This window comes from Gekko japonicus, unplaced genomic scaffold (genome assembly GCF_001447785.1).
Source record: "Gekko japonicus isolate JY-2015 unplaced genomic scaffold, Gekko_japonicus_V1.1 scaffold33, whole genome shotgun sequence".
Classification (NCBI taxonomy): domain Eukaryota; kingdom Metazoa; phylum Chordata; class Lepidosauria; order Squamata; family Gekkonidae; genus Gekko; species Gekko japonicus.
Genome location: NW_015174272.1, coordinates 10920 through 32962, shown reverse-complemented (window position 1 = coordinate 32962; position 22043 = coordinate 10920). Strand labels below are relative to the sequence as shown.

At 42.4% G+C, this 22043-nt stretch overlaps 1 protein-coding gene across 1 annotated transcript in view; it reads right to left on the bottom strand.

Moving 5' to 3' along the window:
- Positions 1-21643, bottom strand: part of PITPNC1 (phosphatidylinositol transfer protein, cytoplasmic 1) — a 211408-nt gene extending 189765 nt beyond the window's left edge. Inside the window, exon 1 of the mRNA XM_015423679.1 lies at positions 21584-21643. Coding sequence (XP_015279165.1) covers positions 21584-21643 — 60 coding nt within the window. The remainder of the gene's footprint in view (positions 1-21583) is intronic.
- Between the last annotated feature and the right edge of the window lie 400 nt (positions 21644-22043).

Genomic DNA, 22043 nt, shown 5'->3' with positions numbered 1-22043 from the left:
ACGGTAATCTTCGCCATAATAAAATAAGACCATATACGATTAAACCAAGAATCAATGTGGGGAGGCAAAGTATTTTTCCAGTAAGCAGCAATGGTATTTCCTGCTGTAGAAAGTAAAATGGAAATTAACTCATTTTATTTTTTGTTACCTATGAGGAGATTCTGATATTCTAATAAGAAGACCTCAGGTAGAAAATCTAATTTTACACCCATGATTTAAAAAAGATATATATGTTGATGAACCTGTTTCCAAAAGGACACAAAGACTGGGCAAGACCAACATATATGGGGGAGGGAATCACCCAACTGACCACACTTCCTGGTACAACAAGGGGAATTTGTTTTTTGTTTTTTTAAATAACATTTTATTTTTAACTAGGAGAAACAAACATACACAAATCGGGGGGTTCCATTTCATCATTAAAGTATCTAGTTAAGTATCTCATACAATGTCTAAATATCTATTTTCTACATTCCACCTCATTTTCATGTATACTCTTTTGCAATTGATCCAAAATAAAGTTCCTATTCCTTTCAAATTGGTTATATGTCACTTTAATTTATAAGATCTTTTAAAAATTATATAGTCTCTATTGTCCATAGGGTGTTAACCTTATTCTCTTGAAAATAAGTGTAATCTCATGTATCCAGAAAGTTTTAAACATTTTTGTAGGATTTCATCCTCTTCTTCATTATCTGGTTTCTCCTCTTAAGTTTTAAAGTCTTAATTCTGTGTCTTTTCCCCTTGTATGTAAAGAAAATAACTTCTGGAAGTAGCCCTCTATATTCAGTTCTTTGGATGGTTTGAGGTTCCATGTATTCTTTATTTTCCTCTCTCTGAAGGAAAATTTCATTTTCTGCTGTAAGGATTTCATCTCTTGTCATTCTTTCATATAATCTCACATTAAGTTCTCCAAGCATTTTGTTTCTTTTTGTATACTTTGAGTTCGTTCTATAGGCCATGTCATTTTGCTTGCAGACTTCATCTGTATTTTCTGTATCCATATCTCTCACAAAGATGTATGCCCTGTCAGTTTTCTCTTTCAGCTGGCTGATCTTCTGCTGTAGAAGATTACCCAATTACATTAAAAACAAGAGGGTTCCCAAGCAAGGCAGATAGTCTTATCATTTAGTTGTAATACAGACTTATCAATTGTTTACAAGAACCTCAGAACATAATATACTTTACAATTTTCAAAAAACTGCAAAAGTATACACAATGACTTATAAGGAAATGATGTAATGAAAGTTAAAAATATATGCTTAATAGTTCATTAATTATTCCTTCCTTCTTCTTGATTTTAGTTTATGGTCCAGATAATAAGATGTAGATATTTATAATCCAAATTAAATGTCTTTCTATGAATCCTTATGGTTTATAATTCCAGGGAAGGTAGGTTTCTATTTCAATAGTATAGAGTCTGATGCTTATTATAGTATTCCAAAGATTTATAATCCACAATATGGTTTTGTAATCCAAAATATAATCCTCCCTTTCTTTCCCCCCTTACAAACGATTTAAAGGGCTTAATCAGTGGAAAAGTTCCTAGTAATGTTGCAGTTAAGGTTACTCACGGTGATTTCTGTTTTTGTATTATTTTGCTGAGATGTTCTGTTTCCCCCTCGCCTCGGGAGTCATGACTTCATGTTCATGGCTGCCATGGATGCTCTCACTGAGATCTTGCTGGAGGCGGTCTCAGACTTCCACCAGCTAGTTGCCGCTCACAAAGAGCAAGTCAAGGAGTCCCCAAACTCCTCTTAAGGATCCAGTGATCCGGTGGCTTCACGGAAACAAGTCCTGGAGCCAACCGTTCTCGTCACACCAAAAACCGAAAATTGCAAGGGGAATTTGTTGAACTTCTTCTATGAAGTCGAGTTGACAGTAAATACCGATGAGTCGCAATTTTTATCATTTGAAATTTTACATTAAAAATTGGAGACTTAAAGGAGTAGGATTCCCAAATTTTCCCCCGATTTTCTGGTTTAAGTCTATTCAAAAGATCTTGTTGCCAATTATTTTGAAAGGGTAGAATTTCAGAACTAACATTTGTCAAAACAATTTTATAGAGCTTAGAAATGAGACTTTTTGAATCTTCTTTAATATCCATCGTAAGATGGTCAAATTCTGAAAAAGGTTGTAACATGGCAATTTTTACTTGAGGTGAAGATAAGGCATGTTTTAATTGTAAGTAACAAAACCACGTAACAGTATAGAACCTAATCTCATTTCTAGCTGATTTTTCTTAAGAATATTATTTTTGTTGAATAAGTCTCTTAAGGCTCTAATACCTTTCTTTTTCCATTGTTGATACATATTACTATCATATTGTGAGAGCCCTGGGGGAGACCATATTTGATTCATCAATGGAGAAATGGGAGAAATATTTGGTATAAGACTTCGTTTGTTTTCCATATTTTCCATGAGTTTACCAGATATGAATTAGAATTAGCTAAAGTTGAAAGTTTTCATTCTTGATCCCAAAGAAGTCTTGTATAGGGATTGGAAAAGTATAATTTTTTTCAATTTGTAGCCAGGATGGTTTTAAATTGTCTGTTAAAATCCTAATTACTGTGGTAAGAGCAGAGGCTTCTAAATATAATTTAAGGTTTGGGCAGTCTAGTCTGCCTCTCTCTCTGGGTCTATAAAGTATGTTATGTTGAAACCTCAGATTTTTGGCTGCCCAAATTAATGTATTAATTTTGGATTGCCATTTGTTAATCTCTCTTTATACAATTTGGATAGGAAGGGCCCAAAATAAAAACAGAAACTTTGGTTAAATGAATGATTAAATTAACTGAATTCTATTAGACCAGGAAAAACTCATTGTGTGCCAATTTTTTAGTTGAACCTGAATTTTTTAAAAAAGAAAATCAAAATTATTTGTGTATAACTTAGAAAAGTCAAAAGGAATATACACTCCTAAATTATGCCAATTTCTAGTAATCCAGTTGAAGGTATAATGCTGTTTGAGATTAGATTCAGTAGCCTTGCTAAGGTTAATTGCATAGAGGTCTGATTTGGCATGGTTGATATGTAAACCCAAGAGGCTGCCAAGTTCTTCTAAAATGGATTGGAGTGCATACAGAGATGAAGTTGGATTTTTAGGCATAGAACCATGTAATCTACACCCCAATTTTATGGGTAATGCCATTAATGTCAATTCCTTCAATTTTTGGATTGTCACAAATTAATTGGGCTAAGGGCTCAATCTCCACTGCAAAATGCAGTGGAGAGTGGGCAGCCCTGTCTAGTACCACAGTGTAGATGAATTGTGTCTGATACATATGGATTAATTTTCAATTTAGCCTTGGGGGATGTATAAATTGCATTTATAGCATTCCTAAAATTGGGACCAAAGTCCATTTCTAAAATAATATGTTTCAAGAAATCAATTTGGATACTGTCAAATGCTTTTCTAATATTGACAGCCAATATTATAGCTTCTTGTTTTTGAAGTTGACAGTGCTTAATCACATTTACTGTGTGTCTGATGTTATCCATCAAATTTCTTTCAGAAATAAAGCCCATCAGATCAGGATTTATATAAAATGGTATAATTTTATTTAATCTGTTTGTGAGAATTTTTGTAAATAATTTAGCATCCAAATTAAGAAGTGAGATAGGTCTATATGCTTCTGGTGATGTAGAATGTTTTCCCTCTTTTGGTATAACTACAATGTGGGCTTCAGTTCAGGACCATAGAAATTAACTAGTTTTTATTATATTTGTAATCACTGTTAATAGTGGAGATATTAAAGTTTCTTTGAAAGATTTATACCATTCGTTAGACTTACCATCAGAGCCAGGTGTTGAGTTAATTTTAGATTGCTATTTAGCTTCTTTTAGTTCTATGGCTGTAATAGGTTTATCTAAAAGATTTTTGTGCTGTGTTTGTAATTTTGTGAGTATTTTATGCTTTTTTAAAAAATGCTGAATTGCACTGTTTGGAGCTGGATTACCTGTATACAAAGATTTGTAGAAGTCAAACATAATTTGAAGTATATGTTTGGTATTATAATGTAAATTGCTGTAGATATCTTTTAGGGCAGAAATGGGTTTATCCAAGTTTCTCTGTTTCACTTTCCAAGCTAGTAACTTCAAGTTTTTAGGCGATTTCTGCCAAATGTTTTGTTTTAAAAATAACAGATTTTTTTCGTATTTTGGTTTCTAATGGGTCTAATGTTTCTAATATGTTTTTACTTGCTAATAGTCTTTTGTATATTTTTATTACCTGTTTTTTTAATGCTGTAGTACATGTTTGTGGATATCTTCTGTCAACTGTTTGACTTTTTTGTCTTTTTCTTTTTTCAGATGGGTTGACAAAGAAATTAGGTGATCCCTAATTACTACCCCATGTTATTAATGTCTAGAAAGGACTGAAATTCCTTAGAAATATTGTCCTTTATACCTGCTTTCAATAGAAGAGTTTTGTCCATGGACCAACTAAAGGGTGTATCTCTCTTATTGGGATTCCATAAGGAACCAAAACCAGGGGCATCGTCTGACCATCTTTTAATACCTATGTCCACTGATGTTACTGCTTGAACTAGAGATGGAGAAATTTATATATAATCGATTCTAGAATAAGATTAAAATCTCCCTGAATAATAGATGTAATCTTGGTCTTGTGGGTGTTTGAACCTACAGAGATCGCATAAATAAAAATTCAAGACTAGATCATGAAGATAAGTTTTAGATTGTGCATGGTTTTTATGTCATTTAACTAACTTACTAGATTTTGATCTGTCCCAAACACTATCAACAGCATAATGTAAATCACCACCAATCAGAAGTTTTCCTTCCTGAACGGGCTGAAGTACAGTAAGAACTGAGTCTAAAAAGTAATTTGACAAGAATTTGGAGTGTAAATTGACCCCTAAGTAATCAATTGTTCCCCTAGTTAATGAATATGTATCGACCATAAGGGTCTACCACCATATCTTTAAGAGAAAATCACACCTTTTTCGATAGGAGAACAGCAACTCCCCATGATTACTATTTTTCAAATGGGACTCTTGAATAAAAACCATATCAGGTTTACTTTGGAGTAACTGTGAAGTAAAACATTTATGTTTAACAGGATTGTTTAGACCACTAACATTAAGAGATAAGTACTTATAGGAAGCATCTGAGATCATATTCTGATGTATATTAACTGTTTTGTTATTCATTGTTCAGGTTTTATGAGAATTCCTATTGATCAACCAATGCTTATTCCAGTTTGACCAACAATCTGAAATAGGCAAAAGATCACGCCCTGGATATTCAGCATGCACCTCACCATTCTTGACCTTATTCATCGAACCCACATTGTTCCAAGAACTAAGATTAATATTGGGGGGGGGTCAGTTGGCCATGGTTAATAAATCAATTTAAAACTATGGTTTCAGATCCTGGTTTGACAGACCCTAACTAACTGCTATTAGTAAAGTGGACCACATTCAACCACTCACACTACAGACTAGTTAAACCATGTCTCTGGACAATATACAACAAGACATGACAAAGAGAGTTTATTTACTCAGCAAATTGTGGGAAGAAATGTTAACAAAGCCGTGCTCCTTTACTAAACCTTACTAAGATTGCTCCTAAGCACACACTTGTTTGGAGGCATATTGCTCTTTGATGAATGGACTCTCTTCCAAATAAATCTGTTAAGGATTTGGATGTTAGGTAATTTCCTACAAAGAATTTATTAGAAATTCAAATTCCAGGAAGACTTCTATACCACCGCTAAACCAAAAACAGAATATTACCAATAATGGAACTGAGTGATGTTGTAATATTGTCCCTTGTCATTATTGTAATCTGCCTTGAGTATTCCTTGAATAGAAAAACAGAATACAAAATGTCCTAAATAAAATGGAAGAGGCAGAAGAGAGTGATTTCACTGCTACCTGTTCTCGCTGCAGTCAGACTCACATGGCTATTACTCCACACAAGCTGCACAGCCCCGGAAATCAACTTTCTTGGAGTCAGAAATGGCTACTGCAGGGAGAAGAAAGTGGGCAAGATCCATAACTGTCAGCACTTTTCACTGACAGATTGCTGGATCCAGCCTGTATTGTTAATGCCTTGAATATTTATTTACCAAAGTGGTATATAATTAAATTAAAAACAAATATGTGGGACTGCCAAATCCACTAATATACTTTATATGAAGAGATGAAATTGTGCAGTTAACACTAGATTTCCCTCTTCATAAATGTAGTATCTATCTCTGCCCAATGTAATAAGTACAGAATTTTTAACACTAAACACTTTCATGCTTTTTCCACAGTAATGCATGGTATTTCCAGGAAATTCAATCCAGATTCCACATATGTTCTATAGAATGCATCTTGATCCCTGCTGTATATATGACTTGAGTGAAAGTGGCATGAAAGCAGGGGGTGGAAAAGGTGCTCTCTTTCCACATTAAAGCACAACAAGCCTTCCAAGTTCAACATAGTTGTTCTAAAAACCATTCTATAAACAAATCTGTATATTTGTAGGAGTGTGTATGGTAGTAGCCTTGCATAGTTGAGCTGTTAACTTGTACATTTTTCAAGGTCATGAAAGCCTTGTGACATAATCAGATACAAGTGCTCCAGAAAGATCAGATCAGATCGGTTTGTTTAACCAAGCTTGTTCACATTCTTAGGGGCAGGGAGGGCAAATCCATATAAAGCTTTGCTTTTGAGTTCACTGTCCTCATTGCACATTTGAATTGTAGCCAACTAACTTGTTCAAGTGATAACAATTTGTGCTAAATATTTACAGAAGGATAAATACCACCAGCTGTGCAGAAATTTGTATGTTACTACTTTCTCCTTTGGTTTGAAAACTGCTACAAAAATCTCATATTATTTATTTATTTATTTATTCTATTTATACCCCACCCTCCCCACCAAGGCAGGCTCAGGGCAGCTTACATGGAAGATAAAACACATAAATCACAATTGTAACAGTCATAAAACCAACTAAAACAATTCAATAGATAAAACAGTTCAATAGCACAACTATCTTAGAGTGCTAGCAAATCTCTATTAAATCTATTGCTTCAGGTGGTGGTATTCTGTCTTAATTGTCAGCTCATAGATCTTGTCTAAATATATGTGGCGGGCACAGGATGTGGGTGGCGAAACCAGGGAACAGGACTCTATGTCTTCCAACTGTTGTTGGCGGCGGCTCCTTAATTGAAGGCCCGGTGGAACTGTACAAGGTCCCATAGAGCCCTGATCTCTTCTGGGAGCTCCTTCCACCAGTATGGAGCCACCACCGAAAAGGCCCTGGCCCTGCTTACAGCCAGCCTGGCGTCTTTGTGGCCTGGAAGGGTCAAATGTTTTTTGGACCCTGACCACAGTGCTCTCTGGGGAACACATGGGGAAAGGCTGACCATACAGGGCTTTAAAGGTAAAAAACAGAACCTTGAAGCGAATTCAGTAGTAGTAGTAGTAGTAGTAGATTGGATTTATACCCCCCCCTTCACTACCCAAAGGTATCTCAGAGTGGCTTACAAACTCCTTTCCCTTCCTCTCCCCACAACAGACACCCTGTGAGGTAGGTGGGGCGGAGAGAGCGCTTGACAGAAACTGCTCTTTTTCAAGAACAATTTTTATCAGAACTACGGCTGCTATCGGCAGCCAGTGCAATGCCTTCAGCACAGGCTGAATGTGCTCACGGGTGGGGAGGTGCATCAAAAGCCTGGCTGCAGCATTTTGCACTGGCTGCAGCTTCCAGATTTGCAACAAGGGCAATCCCATGCAGAGAGCATTACAATAGTCCAATCTTGAGGTGAACATCGAATGGATCACTGTTGCCAAGTCATTGTGTTCAAGGAAGGGAACCAGTTGTCTACTCAGCCGAAGGTGGTAAAAGGCTGATTTGGCATTGGCTGCTACCTCATTGTTAAGAAGGTATCCAAGAGCACTCCCAAACTCCTAACCTCCAGGCGCTTGCACCAACGGTGCCCCATCGAAGGTCGGGACTGGGATCCCTACACCCAGACTGCCCCAGCTCAGGCACAGGACCTCCATCTTCCTCGGATTCAATTTCAGTTGGCTCAGTCTAAGCCATCCAACCACGGCTTGTAATGCCTGGTCCAGATCTTCCAGTCTGGAGTCAGACTGGCTGCCCAACAACAGATAGAGCTGGATGTCATCTGCAAACTGGTGACATCCCAGCCCATGCCTCTGGGCAATCTGGGCAAGGGGCCCCATATAGATATTGAATATCATCGGGGACAACACCACCCCTTGAGGCACTCCACAGTCCAGTGTGTGCCTTCGGGACAGCTGTTCCACTAGTGCCATGCTTTGTCCCTGACCTTGGAGAAAGGAGGCAAGCCATTGTAAGGCTTACCCCTGAACTCCCATGTCAGCGAGGCAGTTAGGGATCCCAAGTCCCCCGGGGGGGCGGGGAAACCCCCGCCCCAGAGACCCGTTCCCCAGTGCCACCAGATCGGGCCCCGGGGGGACTCCTCCCCGACGTGCGCGTCACCCGGAAGTTTTCCCTTGTATGGCCTATGGTTTTCCCTTGTATGGCCGTGGCCCCGCCCCCAGCGTGCCCGGCATCCTCCCGTCACTACCGGGTGACGTGCGTGTGGCACGCGCGCACCAGACGCCAGCCGGGAGCCCCCCGCTCCCGGTGAAGAGCAACTTGGCAACCCTAGAGGCAGTGGATCAGTAACTGATGGTTGACCTTGTTGAATGCTGCCGACAGGTCCAACAGCAACAGCACTGCCATTCCGCTCCAATCCAGATGCCTCCAGAGGTCATCCGTGAGGGCAACCAGTGCTGTCTCCGTCCCGTGGCCCGGACAAAAACCGGACTGGAAGGGATCTAAAATGGACACATATAATGAACACAGAATTGATATGCATATTTAATGTTTACAACTGGAATGACTATAAGCCTTCCTTAGACACTTATGTGTAATGGGCTGGGGTGCCAGTCAAAGGGAGTCCAGAACAAGCCAAGGTCAGTAGCCAGAAACACCGAGCCAAGTCCAAATCACTAACCAGAAACATAGTCCAAAGCCAAGCCGGGATCAGGAGCCAGGAACACAGAGCCAAGTCCAAAGCCAGGGGGTCCAAAGGTCTAGGTGCAAGAGCCAAGCCAGAGTGGATGCTAGCAGCACAAAGCTGACTTGTTGCTTCCACAAAGGGTACTGCCCAGAGTGTGGAGTTAAATGCTGCTACCAATTAGCCAGCTGCACAATCAGCCAGGCTCCTGTTAGAACTCTGGTCTGGCTGAGCGTCTCTCTTGTAGCCTGGCCTCTCTTCGTCTGCTTGCTAAGTTTTGTCGCAGTGACTCCTTTAAACGAGTCACACGTGGGGGTGAGTCAGGAGGACTTTCAGCTTGTAGTTCTTCCTTCTTATCTGGGCCAGGTGTGAAGACTTGCCAGCTATCCTCCTCTGCTGCTTCAGAGGGGCCAGCTGTGGTTTCTGCAGGCTCTGTCAGCTCATCCTCATCCATGCCCATGACACTTATGGACTGTGTCTCATCCTCTTAATCAAGGTTAAGGAAGCAGGAGCCAGCGTTAGAAGTTCACATTCCCTATATAATGCCATCTCACAACACATTTTTCCTTTCTCATAAATCTGCTGTTAGTGAGGGTAAGGTTAGTGAAGAAAAGCAGTCAACTATCCACAAATACACATAACTTTCTGGACTTAACAAAACTTAAATAAGATAGTTTACAAAGATTCAAGGTAGTGTAGCTGGTGAGTCTTCCAAAAACATCCTCCAATGGTCTAGTGAAGTTATGTGGTGCCTACAAACATATTGAACACAAAGTAGCATTCTTCTTGTTGCAATCTGAATGCTGGCAAATCAGGAGACACTCAGGCTTGGGGACTCCCCAATCCAGTGGGCAGACTGTTGGTTACATTTAGTATTGAGTAGTCCAAGATGGTGCTGCTTCTCAGCAATGTAGCAAATTACAATACAGCCTGCTGTTCTAAATTCATTTCATTCTGCTCTTGCTTCTGTAAACCATTAGCCTGAAGCAATGAACAACAAACTTTTGCAGAAAAGAGGAAACGGGAGTTGTCATAAGCATCTAAATCACTGAGAACAATGTTTGCCAGCCATTTACTCATGTGCCAGAAACTGTCACATCCAACCAGAACATGAAAATATGCTGTACTCAGTGGCTGCCTAATGGAAATCCCCATCTCTAACATTAATATACTTGGTCACCACAGGCACCTTGCTAAGGATCTGAGAGGTCAGAGAATGTGCCTATTTAGCAATATTGGTAGCTAACAAGTCAAAATGTCTAACCGGCAATTTAGTATATTAAGAGGAAGGACTATAAATCTATAGCCTATAAACAGATACATAAACAGAATGGTCCAAATTACGGCTGCATTAGAGAAGGTGGCTTTTTTCCCAAATGGTTATTCTGTGTTAATTGTTTCTGCCACACAGGCATGGGAGTTTACCAACTGGTAAGGCTTCTCCACGTTATCCTGAGGGTTGGATGGCTATTGGTATTATTAATCCCTAGAGGCAGGCAATGGCAAACCACCTCGGAATGTCTCTTGTAGCCCAGAGGTGCTTTCTTACTCGCAGGTAGCCCTAAATAGCAGGGCACCCCACTTCTAACCTGAACAAGAGACCCAAAAGATCAGGTCAAGGAAGGCACTCCTGGCCTGAACCACAGAGCAAGCCAAAGCTTTGGGAAAAGGGCCTCCATTTTCAGGGGTCATAAGGCAGCCCTCCAAGGCAACCTCCAGTTTTCCCCCTCCACCCAGAAAGGTATGCATATGAAACAATGGCTTTCACCAGGTAAAGTATCTACATTCCTAAAGGCTATTCAGAGACCACCTGGCAAATAGCCCTTCTGTCTCCAGAAATTCACCTAGCCCTTTTGTGTGCACCTATGTTTGTGAGAATCCATTGCCTCCACAGCTGTCTTTCCTCCTCCGTCTCTCAGGGATACTGAGATAAACCAATCATACATTCAAATGGTTAGTGATCCTTCCTGATGCTAATCAGAGACCCATCTCCCACCTTTTGTCTAAACCTGGGAACCTATTCAACCTGATCTGGCAGGACCATCAGTGGTCATGAAACCCATTCAGCTAGCCCCAGTACGGTCATCCAACACCTGGCTAATCCCATCAGCGCTATTGCGAATCTAGACTCTGCCCCCCTGGAACCTCATTAGTCACACCCAGGCCTGGCCCCTCATGATGCCACACCCCCTGGGACCCCTCATTGGTCCAGGTAATCTTTTGTCTTCACCTGATTCAAGATCCTCAAGATCCCCTGTTGGTCTGCATTGTATTCCAAGGTCTATATACATCCACACACATGGCCATCAAGGTGTGCACTTAGGACAGCACCTATACTTTGAGTACACCCCCAGAGTCTCGTCTTCGGGCTTTCCCATAGCGCATAATGCTGGCTGTTAGCACTATTCTCTTCAAGGACTTCTGCACATCTGTACAGGTAGTATTACCCCATAACTGACCCCTCCAATCACTATCAATTACCTCTACTTTCTTAGTTCTGTATTGCTTGCTCTTTTTGAATGCTTAGTGTGCTTCTAATTAGGGAAATTCTTTAATAAAAACTATTTAATTTACTCTTCAAATCTGGAGTCTTCCTGCTGTACCAGACCTTGGTATAAATTGGTGTGTGGTCCCTGGTACCCCTCTGGCCTCACCTGCCACCTAGGTAATTTTCCCAAACATTGATGTAGGCCATTGACGGTAACAGTTTAATGGTGGAGAATGTATGTCTTGAATGTGTGAGTGCACACATGTGTCTTCAGTAGTACAGACAGAGAGGAATGGTTTCAGTGGAAACTCCAAGTTGAGAGTGTGAGTGAAGTTCTTGTATGATTGGCTCTAGAGAGCAGAAATCTTTCATTGGTAGTCTGCTCCCCTTTTCATCTCCTTCAACCACATTGCTCAGCTGCACCTATCAAGCCAGGACTTTCTGGAAACAGACCTGAGCTTTGGTAGAGAGCAACGGGGGGGCGGGGGACAACGACATGGAGAAATCCTGGGAACTGCATCTCACTAGGAGATTCCTTGTTTTTATTTTTGGCAGAATATTTGGTTGGGATGCAAGGCCAGGGTCTTCAGCTAGGGAACACTGCACCTACACACACGTAGGGCACATATAAAACCCCTTGTAGTCAATTTCCTTTTCATCCCTGATCTGGGGTGGGACCGGGAAGTCCTATAAACAAAGCCCAGCACCCCCACAGTCAGGGGGGGGAAATCTCCCTGTAGGAACTCCTATGCAGCCCCAGTGGATAGGCCACTGTGCCTTTTCTTTGAGACAGAGAAGTCTCCTATTTAGAGTCCCCATGGGTCACTCCCGCTGGTGGAAGGAAATTTATTGAAGTGAGAGGGTCCCTGCACCCCAACAGTCAGGGGGGAAAATCTCCCTGTAGGAACTCCTATGCAGCCCCAGTGGATAGGCCACTGTGCCTTTTCTTTGAGACAGAGAAGTCTCCTATTTAGAGTCCCCATGGGTCACTCCCGCTGGTGGAAGGAAATTTATTGAAGTGAGAGGGTCCCTTGGGTTTATTAGTTTACCCCCCCAGCCGAAAAACAGAAATTCTGAGAGTGTGCGATCAAGATTCTGTACCCACTCTCCCTTTAAAGACGCAATGAAGCATTGTGCTAGTTTTCACCCGATAGGTGAGACTGCCTGGAAGGCTCTCACATCAAGAAGCTTAGGTTCAGTAGCAGGTCAGAAACCCTCTGCTGTGCCCACCTAGAACAGGAAATTTGTGTTTGTGTGTGGGAAGTCATACACTAGAATCCCACATGCACTTTGGAAGATCAGGAATCAGGGTCTTCTCTCTTTGGTGGCCATCGGCCAAGTAGGTTGCTGTAACATAAAAATTTTCCTCAGATCTGAGCATCTGAAGTCAAGCAGTCATGCTGTGCCAGAAATCTCGCATCAGTAAATTGGAGAAGTGGTTAGTGAAGCAGAGAAAGAATCCTTGGGAATTTGGATCTTTTAAGGGTTCAGATTCCCTTAGTATTCTCAGAGATACTTTCCAAGACATCTGTGAGAAAACAAAACCATTTAATTCCAAGAAGGAGCAACTTGCCATCTGGGCTCTTTACGTAGTTCTCCAGGACTCAGTGTCCTTTGCACGTAACTTGCAAGACATGTATGAGGAAACTACGACTAGGTTAGAGGCTAGCAAGAAGAAAATTGAACAGCTTAGATTAGAGAGATTCGGACATTGCAAAACCTAAATTCCACGGTCCAGGAACGTAAGCAGAAAATGGAGGATGCTGTAATTCATGCCCAGTCCTCCAAGCAAAAGGTAGGTAACAGAGTCAAAACTGGTAGATATCCAGAACACCATCAACGTTTTAGTAGAACAACACAAGGCCCGGCAAGAGGAAATCAGCCATGAGGCTTGCCACAGGGAAATTGACTCCTTGAAACAGCAGCTAGGCATGCAAAGGGCTCTCATTGCCTGTGTTCCCTGAGAACCTTTCTGCCATCCCCAATACCTCCCCACATTTTGAGGAGTTACCAGACAAACCCACTCCCCAGGTTCCTTTCTATCTGGACTGGGAAAGCATGGCTAGTTCCATGCCAAAACTGTCAGCATGCGCACCGCCTGAGGACAAGTGACCAACCAGGAAGTGACTGAGACCTACCCCTTGAAATCCCACGAGGCTCAAGCCATAGCAGACACAATGGGATCCCTGACCTGAGAGACAGGGATCATATGGATGACAAATGTCACCCTCACTCACCCCACTTCCAACGAAGCTGACTTAACTCAGGCCAATTGTGTGTCATGGGAGCAAACGTGGCTGCCTAAACAGCCAAAACACCCACTGACAACTTTGGCTGTATTTTCAAGGCCTCAGCCTCAGCTTTGGAATTGTACGGTGGACCAACACAAATAGTGTATTTGATATTGATCTTCAAGCAAGCTACTGTGGGAAGTCTACTGCCATTGTCCCAGTACAGAATATTTTCCTTAAGAACAGACCAATGAGGCCTTTCACTGTTCTATGCCACAAATGCTTCAGTATTATGTCGTACTAGGCGGAAGGCCCGTTGCAGACAGGAATGCAACAGGCGCTAATGTGGGTGGACGGGCGCGGTGCCTTTCCTGGCGGCGCAAGTCTCCCTCCCGTAAAGACGGGCAGGGTCCCTCTGCCGGCTGTCGCGCGGGGAGGTTGAGCAAGCCAACGCAGACAGGGAAGGGGAGACGGCCGGGTCTGAGAAGAAAGGGGACGGGTGTCAACCGCTTCCCCTTCCAGCGGCTTGCTCGGCCGCCCTGCAGCCGCGGGGAGAGCGAGGAAACCAGGGCCAAGAAGGAAGGGGAGGGGGTTTAAAGTGCCTCCCCTTCCAGCAGCTTGCTCGCCCCCCCCACACACACAGCTGGGGTGCGCCGGCAGGCCAGCAAGGGTGGCAAAGGGAAGAACTGCCTGCGGCATCCCCAGGCCAGGCCGTGGCGGCCCGGGGAAGCCCGGCGTGACTTCCCGCCCATCCTGAGGTGAGCTGAGGCACGCTGCCAGGGTGGCGAGGCCGGGGGCAGCACCAGGAACTCCGGCAGAGCCCCTCCAGCAGAAGTGCCACAGCGTCCCTGAGCCAGGGCGCAGTGGCACAGGGAAGTGCAGCGCAGCCATCCCCTCGCCAACCGGGTGCCACCGCCACCGCCGGTTGGACCCGTCCCCAATTCGTGAGGGTCTGGCCAGCCTCGTCCCTCCTCCCACCCCCCCAGCCAATGGGACGCCAGGAGTCCTGAACGGCAGCTGGCGGCCCAATGGCTGAGGGAGTGCATTTTTCCTCTCCACCACATAGGCTAAGGGCCACCCCAAAACACAATTATTATAAGGAGAGATACTCAGGAATTTTTAAAAATAAAGTTAACTGAAAAACATCACCACAAAACCACCATGACAATTAAAAACTGGAAGTCTGACAATTTCTCTCTTTTGCTGTAACACATGAGACTTCAAACAAACAAACTGTTCATAGAAGAATTCCCTGTTGATTATAATTGTTTAAAGGTCATCTGCTCATAAGCAAATTTTTAAACTAAAGGAAAGCAGCAGGACTACAATGGATCTAACAAACATAAGAGTTAATTACCAACATTATCATCTTACCATGCTCTTGTATATTGTACGAGATGACAGTTTCAAAAGATTGCAGGGCATTACCTAGATTACTGAGGCTATGGTCCCACAAGAGGAAAACATTTCCAAAGCCCTCAAGAAACAAGCAACAGAGTGGATTGGTTTAAATCAATGTGATTTAAATAACTGATTACAATCAAATCAGAAGTTTTCTATAATAATTTTACCGAACAAGCACACATAGTAATCTGTTGCTATGGCAATAAAAACATAAATGATTGGAACGAAATAGAAACTTTATACCACCAAGAACATCATCTAAACCTTTGGTTGTACTGCCAAAATGTATGCTTAACTGCAGAAAGTTTGCTTAAGCAGGGCTGTCACATATGGCCGGTGGGCCAGATCTGGCCCCCACAGGGCTCATATCCAGCCCACAAGCAACTGGCTCTCATCTGCTTCCTTCTCCCACTCTCCTGCTTCCTTCAGCATCACAGCTTGCTTTGCCAGGTTCTCTAAATATTTATTTACTTATTTATTCAATTTATATCTGGCCCTCCCGGCCGAAGCAGGCTCAGGGCGGCTTACATAAAACTCCATATATAAATACAATTAAAACCATTCATAAAACAGCCATGAACAACTCAAATTAATAATTATCATAAAGTCCTGGAACAATGATCTAATAAAGTGCTAGAACAGTAAATTTCTGAATTACAGTGCTATTTAGGTGATAGTTGGTATTCTCAAACCAGCTCAACATTCAGCTTATTTGTGTGGTGGGCACAGGCTGTGGATGGTAATGCCAGGGCACAGGGTCACTCCTCAGATGTTTGATGTGGCTCCTTGATTGAAGGCTTGGTGGAAGAGCTCTGTCTTACAGGCTCTGTGGAGCTGTAAAAGGTCCCGCAGGGCCCTGATCTCTTCTGGGAGCTCATTCCACCAGTACGGAGCCACCACTGAGAAGGCCCCGGCCCTGCTTATAGCTAGCCTGGTGTCTTTGGGGCCCGGGAGGGCCAGTCGATTTTGGGACCCTGAACGCAGTGCTCCCTGGGGAACATGTGGGAAAAGGCGGTCCCTTAGGCATGCTGGACCCTGACCATAAAGAGCTTTAAAGGTAAGAACCAGCACCTTGAACTGAATTCGGTATGCTATCAACAGCCAGTGCAGGCTGGATGTGCTCCTGCCTAGCCGCAGCATTTTGCACTAGCTGCAGCTTCTGGATTTGGGACAAGGGCAGCCCCATGTAGAGAGCATTACAGTAGTCCAACCTCGAGGTGACCATTGCATGGATCACTGTTGCCAAGTCATTGCCTTCGAGGATGGGAACCAACTGCCTAATCAGTTGAAGATCATAAAAGGCTAACTTTGCAGTGCCTGCTACCTGGGCATCCATTGTTAAGGAGGCATCCAAGAGCACTCCCAAACTCCTAACCTCTGGCGCTGGCACCAGCTGCACCCCATTGATGGTTGGGAGAGGGATCCCTACCCTTGGGCCACCCCGACTCAGGCACAGGACTTCCATCTTCGTCAGATTCAACTTAAGTCGGCTCAGTCTAAGTCAATCAGCCACGGCTTGTAATGCCTGGTCCAGATCTTCCAGTGTACAGTCAGACCAGCCACCCAACAACAGATAGAGCTGGGTGTCATCCACATACTGGTGACACCCCAGCCCATGCCTCTGGGCAATCTAGGCAAGGGGGCACATATAGATGTTAAATAGCATTGGGGAAAGCCCCACCCCTTGAGGCACCCCACAAACCAGTGGATGCCTTTGGGATAGCTGTTCCCCTAGTGCCACCCTTTGTCCCCGACCCTGAAGAAAGGATGCAAGCCATTGTAAGGCAAAGCCCTGGACTCCAGTATCAACAAGGTGGTGGATCAGTATGGTAGCTGATGGTCAACCATGTTGAACATTGCCGACAGGTCCAACAACAGCAGCACTGCCAATCTGCCTCAATCCAGATGCTGTCCGTGAGAGTGACCAGTGCCGTCTCCGTCTCGTGTCCTGGGTGAAAGCTGGACTGGAAGGGATCTAAAGTGGAATTGTCATCCAAAAAGCTCTGCAATCGAACTGCCACAATTAGTTTGCCCAAATAGGGCAAATTGGAAACTGGCCAGTAAAATGCACAGGAGCTACAGAACAAAGCCTCTCTTCCCTTCATTGGCTGAGGCTCCTCCCTTGGGAAGGAAGAGAGGGGGAGGGAGAGAGTTTGATTTGCCAGGCTCTCTCCATTGCACAGCAGAACTACAGAGCAAAGCCTCTCTTCCCTCCATTGGCTGAGGCTCCTCCCTCTCCTCATCTCCTGGGCTTGCTTTGCCCTGTTCCTTCAATCGCAGGGGAGAGATATTACTTTGCTCAGTCCTCTCAATCACATAGGAGAGATACAAAGTGCCTTTAAGACCAACAAGGTTTTATTCAAAGTATGAGATTTCTGCCTTTTTACAGAGAGAGAATGAGAGCGACAGAGCAAGTTTTGTTGGGTTTGTTATGCCAGGACTCTCCTGGATGCAACTGGGTTCCCCTCCACTTTTTCCACTCTATTCATGCCCTCATGATCCAGTCTTTCTTAGTAGAAAAACAATGTGAACTACTTAGATGAGGAATAACAACAAGCCAGTGAGCTGGATTAGGCTGAGTGTGTGTGTTCAGACCAAGTTCACCCAGCACATTTCCTTTGTAGACTGGGGGTTTTGAACTTAGATTTAGACTTCCCAGATAGTAAGCTGCTTCTGACCACTATACATGGCTGTCTCTCTATTCTTACACTGCCTCATACAAATTGTAGTTATTTCTCTGGGAAAGACTATAGTTTTGTAGACAAACATGTAGCTCTCACCTGTTCATCTGCAAGACTCAACTCATATACTTTTCTTTTTTGGTTACCTTGTGCATATACAACATTGTCTTTGCTAATAGTGCATTTCTTATTTCCAAAACATATGTCAAAGTCTTTGTTATCTAATGTAGGCACACACAGTAAACTACAGCTTGATTCAGGTATGTACAAGACATCTCCAACTTCATTTAGGAAGATTCAGGCGGATAGCCATGTTGTCAAACCTGTTTGTTATGAGAGCCAGATCTGTCATAAATGAGACCTTGTCAAGGTGGACCAATCTCTTGGGCCATTAGAAATCAAAGTTTGTCTTCCACAGAGTCTGAATATATAGCATCTGCTGAAGCATGCAGAGAACTGTTGTGGCTAGATCAGTTACTAAAGGACTTTGGACTTGATGAGCAAAAGCCAATTCACCTTAAAGACAACCAGAGCTGCATTAAGATTTATCAATCAGAAAAAATGGCTACATGCACTAAGCACATTGGTGTGAAGTTTCACTTAGTGTGTGCCCTAACAGAGAAGGGCATAATAGAGATGGAGTACTGTTCAACAGAAAAGATGGGGGTCAAAATCCTGACCAAGCCTCTACCTAGAGACAGATTCTAAAAACTGTGAGATAAGCTGCAACTTGAGAACTCTTGCTTGTGACAGTAAGAAAGGGTGTTGGATATTGTAACTTTATATTTGACATGGCACAACATACTCAAGGATATTGTAATTCTGCATGCAAGGGGATCTGGGAGGGAAAGGGTTAAGAGAATTATCTGCTCTGGTACACTTGGCCACTGGCCCCACCCTCTCATGGGTTAGATGTTGAGCCTCTATGGCTATTGATTGTCTTCTGTTTCATCTTACAACTACAATACCTTTATTGGCATAGTAAATTTAACATGACATTTAAGATCAATATATAGAATTAAATATATACATAAATTAAAACATAGATACATAAGATTATATAAAAATCAATTTATAATAGCCTTAGATTTGGCTTTAAGAATTTCTTCCAGAAATTTTGCCACTACGCTAGTAATTTTTGCTACCAAGTCATTCAATAAGAACCGACAGTTGATTGCAACATTCTTAAGATCAATTACCTGGGATACATTTCCAAACAATTCCCAACGTAAACGGTAATTAAACTGACACTCAAGTATTATATGCAAGACTGATTTTGGAAGATTCATACCACAAGGGCAAAGTATCTCATAAAAAGGGGTTTGATTATATCTCCCACAGAGAACATTAAAGGGGACTGTGTTCATTCTAGCCAGCATAAAAGCTCTATGTTGGTAAGGAATCTACGTTGGGAAGGAATCGTATAAGTAACTCAACATTATCCCAGGCTGGGTATCTAAACTTAAAAAAGCAGGAGAGCATATATAAGGCTGAGCAGGGCAGAGTGTGTGGAATTCCAGTTCCAAGAGCCTCTGTTTAATAAAACTAAAATTATATGACTCATCGGATAGAAGTAAATCATCTACTGCAATATCAATATGATTGAGTTTGAACATAATTCCATCTAATCAAGTTGCATTGTAAGAATCACTCTTTAGATAAGAGAGTAGACTGCTAGGTTCAGCCTTAAAATTTAAAAGTTTTAATCCATGCCTTAGTTTCATTCAAGGATTGGCCCATTTCAGTACAAAGTGCAAAATTTGAAACAGGCACCCCCAAACTCAATCATATTGGGATTTCTATTTTTGTAAGTAAAATTTCTTTCTCTTGTTACCATTGGAGTCAGATCATCTTTGCAATTTGTTTGAACAGCATTTTCCCCTCAACCAGGAAACATGGAGGATTGGGAATACTGCGTAAAGCTTTTGTACTTCCAAAGCTTCGGGTTTTTTACATTTAACCCAATAGTATTTACAAGGCTGCGGTGGCTCAAGTGGTTAAGGCGCTGAACTGCAGGCTGTGGAAGGTCGGTAGTTCAGCAGTTCAAGGCCCGGGTGCCGCATGACGGAGTGAGCTCCCGTCTCTAGTTCCAGCTCCTGCCAACCTAGCAGTTTGAAAGCAAGAAATTGCAAGTAGATAAATAGGTACCACTTCAGTGGGAAGGTAAAAGCGTTCCGTGCGCCTTGGTGTTTAGTCATGCCGGCCACATGACCATGGAAACGTTTTCGGACAGCGCTGGCTCTTCGGCTTTGAAACGAAGATGAGCACCACAACCCTAGAGTCGGATTCGACTGGCTTTCGAGCAAGGGAACCTTTACCTTTACCTATTTACAAGGCTCTTTTCAGCACTATGGCCTCGGTTTGTTGGGGAGGGCGTGTACAGGAGGGAGATTCATGCACATATACAACATCCAGTACATGCAGCAGGGACCAAATGATATCACAAATTTCAGATGCACTGAAAGGGGGTATCTAATAATTATACATAGATGCAAAAGAGTTTGCATCCGAGAACTCAAATCTTGCATTTCAAGTTTACTGTTATGCACAAAAAGTGTGGTATTTATTATCAGTATATCTTGCTACTTTGGTACCAACAACACAAAGTCATGGCAGCCCAGAAATCTTTTTCAATATAAGAACGCAGTGACATATTTAATTTTTTAAAAACTAAAAAGATAGTTGCAATACATAATCCAGTAACAGTTTTCTAACCCCAGGTTCTGTGAATTTGCATTAAGAACAGAGATACAAGGAAGAAAAAAGGTCTATTGAAAAAAATGTATTCAAAGCTCCCCCTTGTGGATTATAGACATATTAAAAATGTATTTTGCACATTGCCAAAAGATAAAGCAGAAAAGAAACTTTATAAGAGTTGCCTTAATTGCCATTAAAGAAGTATCTTGTATCTTCCTGAGGTTCATATTCAAAATTTAAGGCACTGTCAGCTTCTCCACTTGCTAGAAAGGAGGCTGAGAGCCATTATACATGCAACAATATAACTTCCCCCAATAAAATAATATTAACTTTCCCCCAAATAAAATAATAAAAAATTAAAACATAGCTAATATAATACCTAACCCTATTGCATCCCACTAGTAAAAATATGATCAACCTATGATCAGCATATTCAGTTCCATGTTTTTTCTCCCTTTTCAGTCTGTCATTTGTTTTCAAGATTTACTTTTAAAAAAAAGATAAGTAATGTATACAAGTATATATATAAGCATCACACATCAACAAAATGTCTCAGGAATGGAATGGGTAAATTAAAAAAATTACTGGGGGGGGAGGGAAGGAATCCTACCTGCAAATGCTGCTTTACATCACAGAAACGTTAAAAAGATCAAATAGCGAAACTTGGATTATGGAAGGAGTTGCTTTAAAAAAAAACACAAGCTGAGTTTAGGGACCCATGTTTTATGTGTTGAAGCTTTCTTTGGTCGGGCAAAAAATCATTTCAACCCAAATCAGTCCCCTCAGAAGTGTGTTTGTTCACTTGATGTTTGCATGTGTGTATTTGACAAAGCTGAGTAGCCAATCCAGACTTTTGATGACATCGTAAACTGGCGTATTTACTTTCGCTTACAAGCAGTTTCCTTGTATCACAAGCGAAATATGATTCCCTTGTCCGAACAGAGCAGGATTGTGTGTGTGTGTTTCAACAGATTTGTATGGGATTCGCAAGAACCCCATTAATACAAACCGGCTGTTCGCTCAGTCCACTCGAGCCGCGTTCAGGAGAGACACGGTTCAAGAGAGCCCTCTCACTTACCTCTTCAACTGTCAAAGGCATACAGATCCGGTACTCCTTCATGAGCATATTCCTACACATTCAATGTTCAGTCGCCACTGAAGAGAAACGTGACGCTTTCTGCGCCTCGGATGTGGCAAAAACGAAATAAGATTCAAACTGCGTTGAACAGCTGCCCCCCGTCGTAGAAGGTGGGCTTGGCGACGTCTGCAGAAAGCGCCACCCCTGCCACCATCAAGAAAGCTGACCCACCAAAACGGGAAACAACGCAGTTCCTTCGGGCTCCCAGTTTCCCTCGTCTTCAAACGGGGATCATGTGATGGCTTTTTTTTTCCGCACAAAGGAGTCTCAGGCGCCAAACGCCAGCATGATGAATGGAAAGACGGCCGTGGGTCATGGGATTTAAAAAATAAATAAATCTGCTATTACGGTCATAATTATGTGCAGCTCTATCAAGACGTTCCCGGAGCGCCAGGAAACA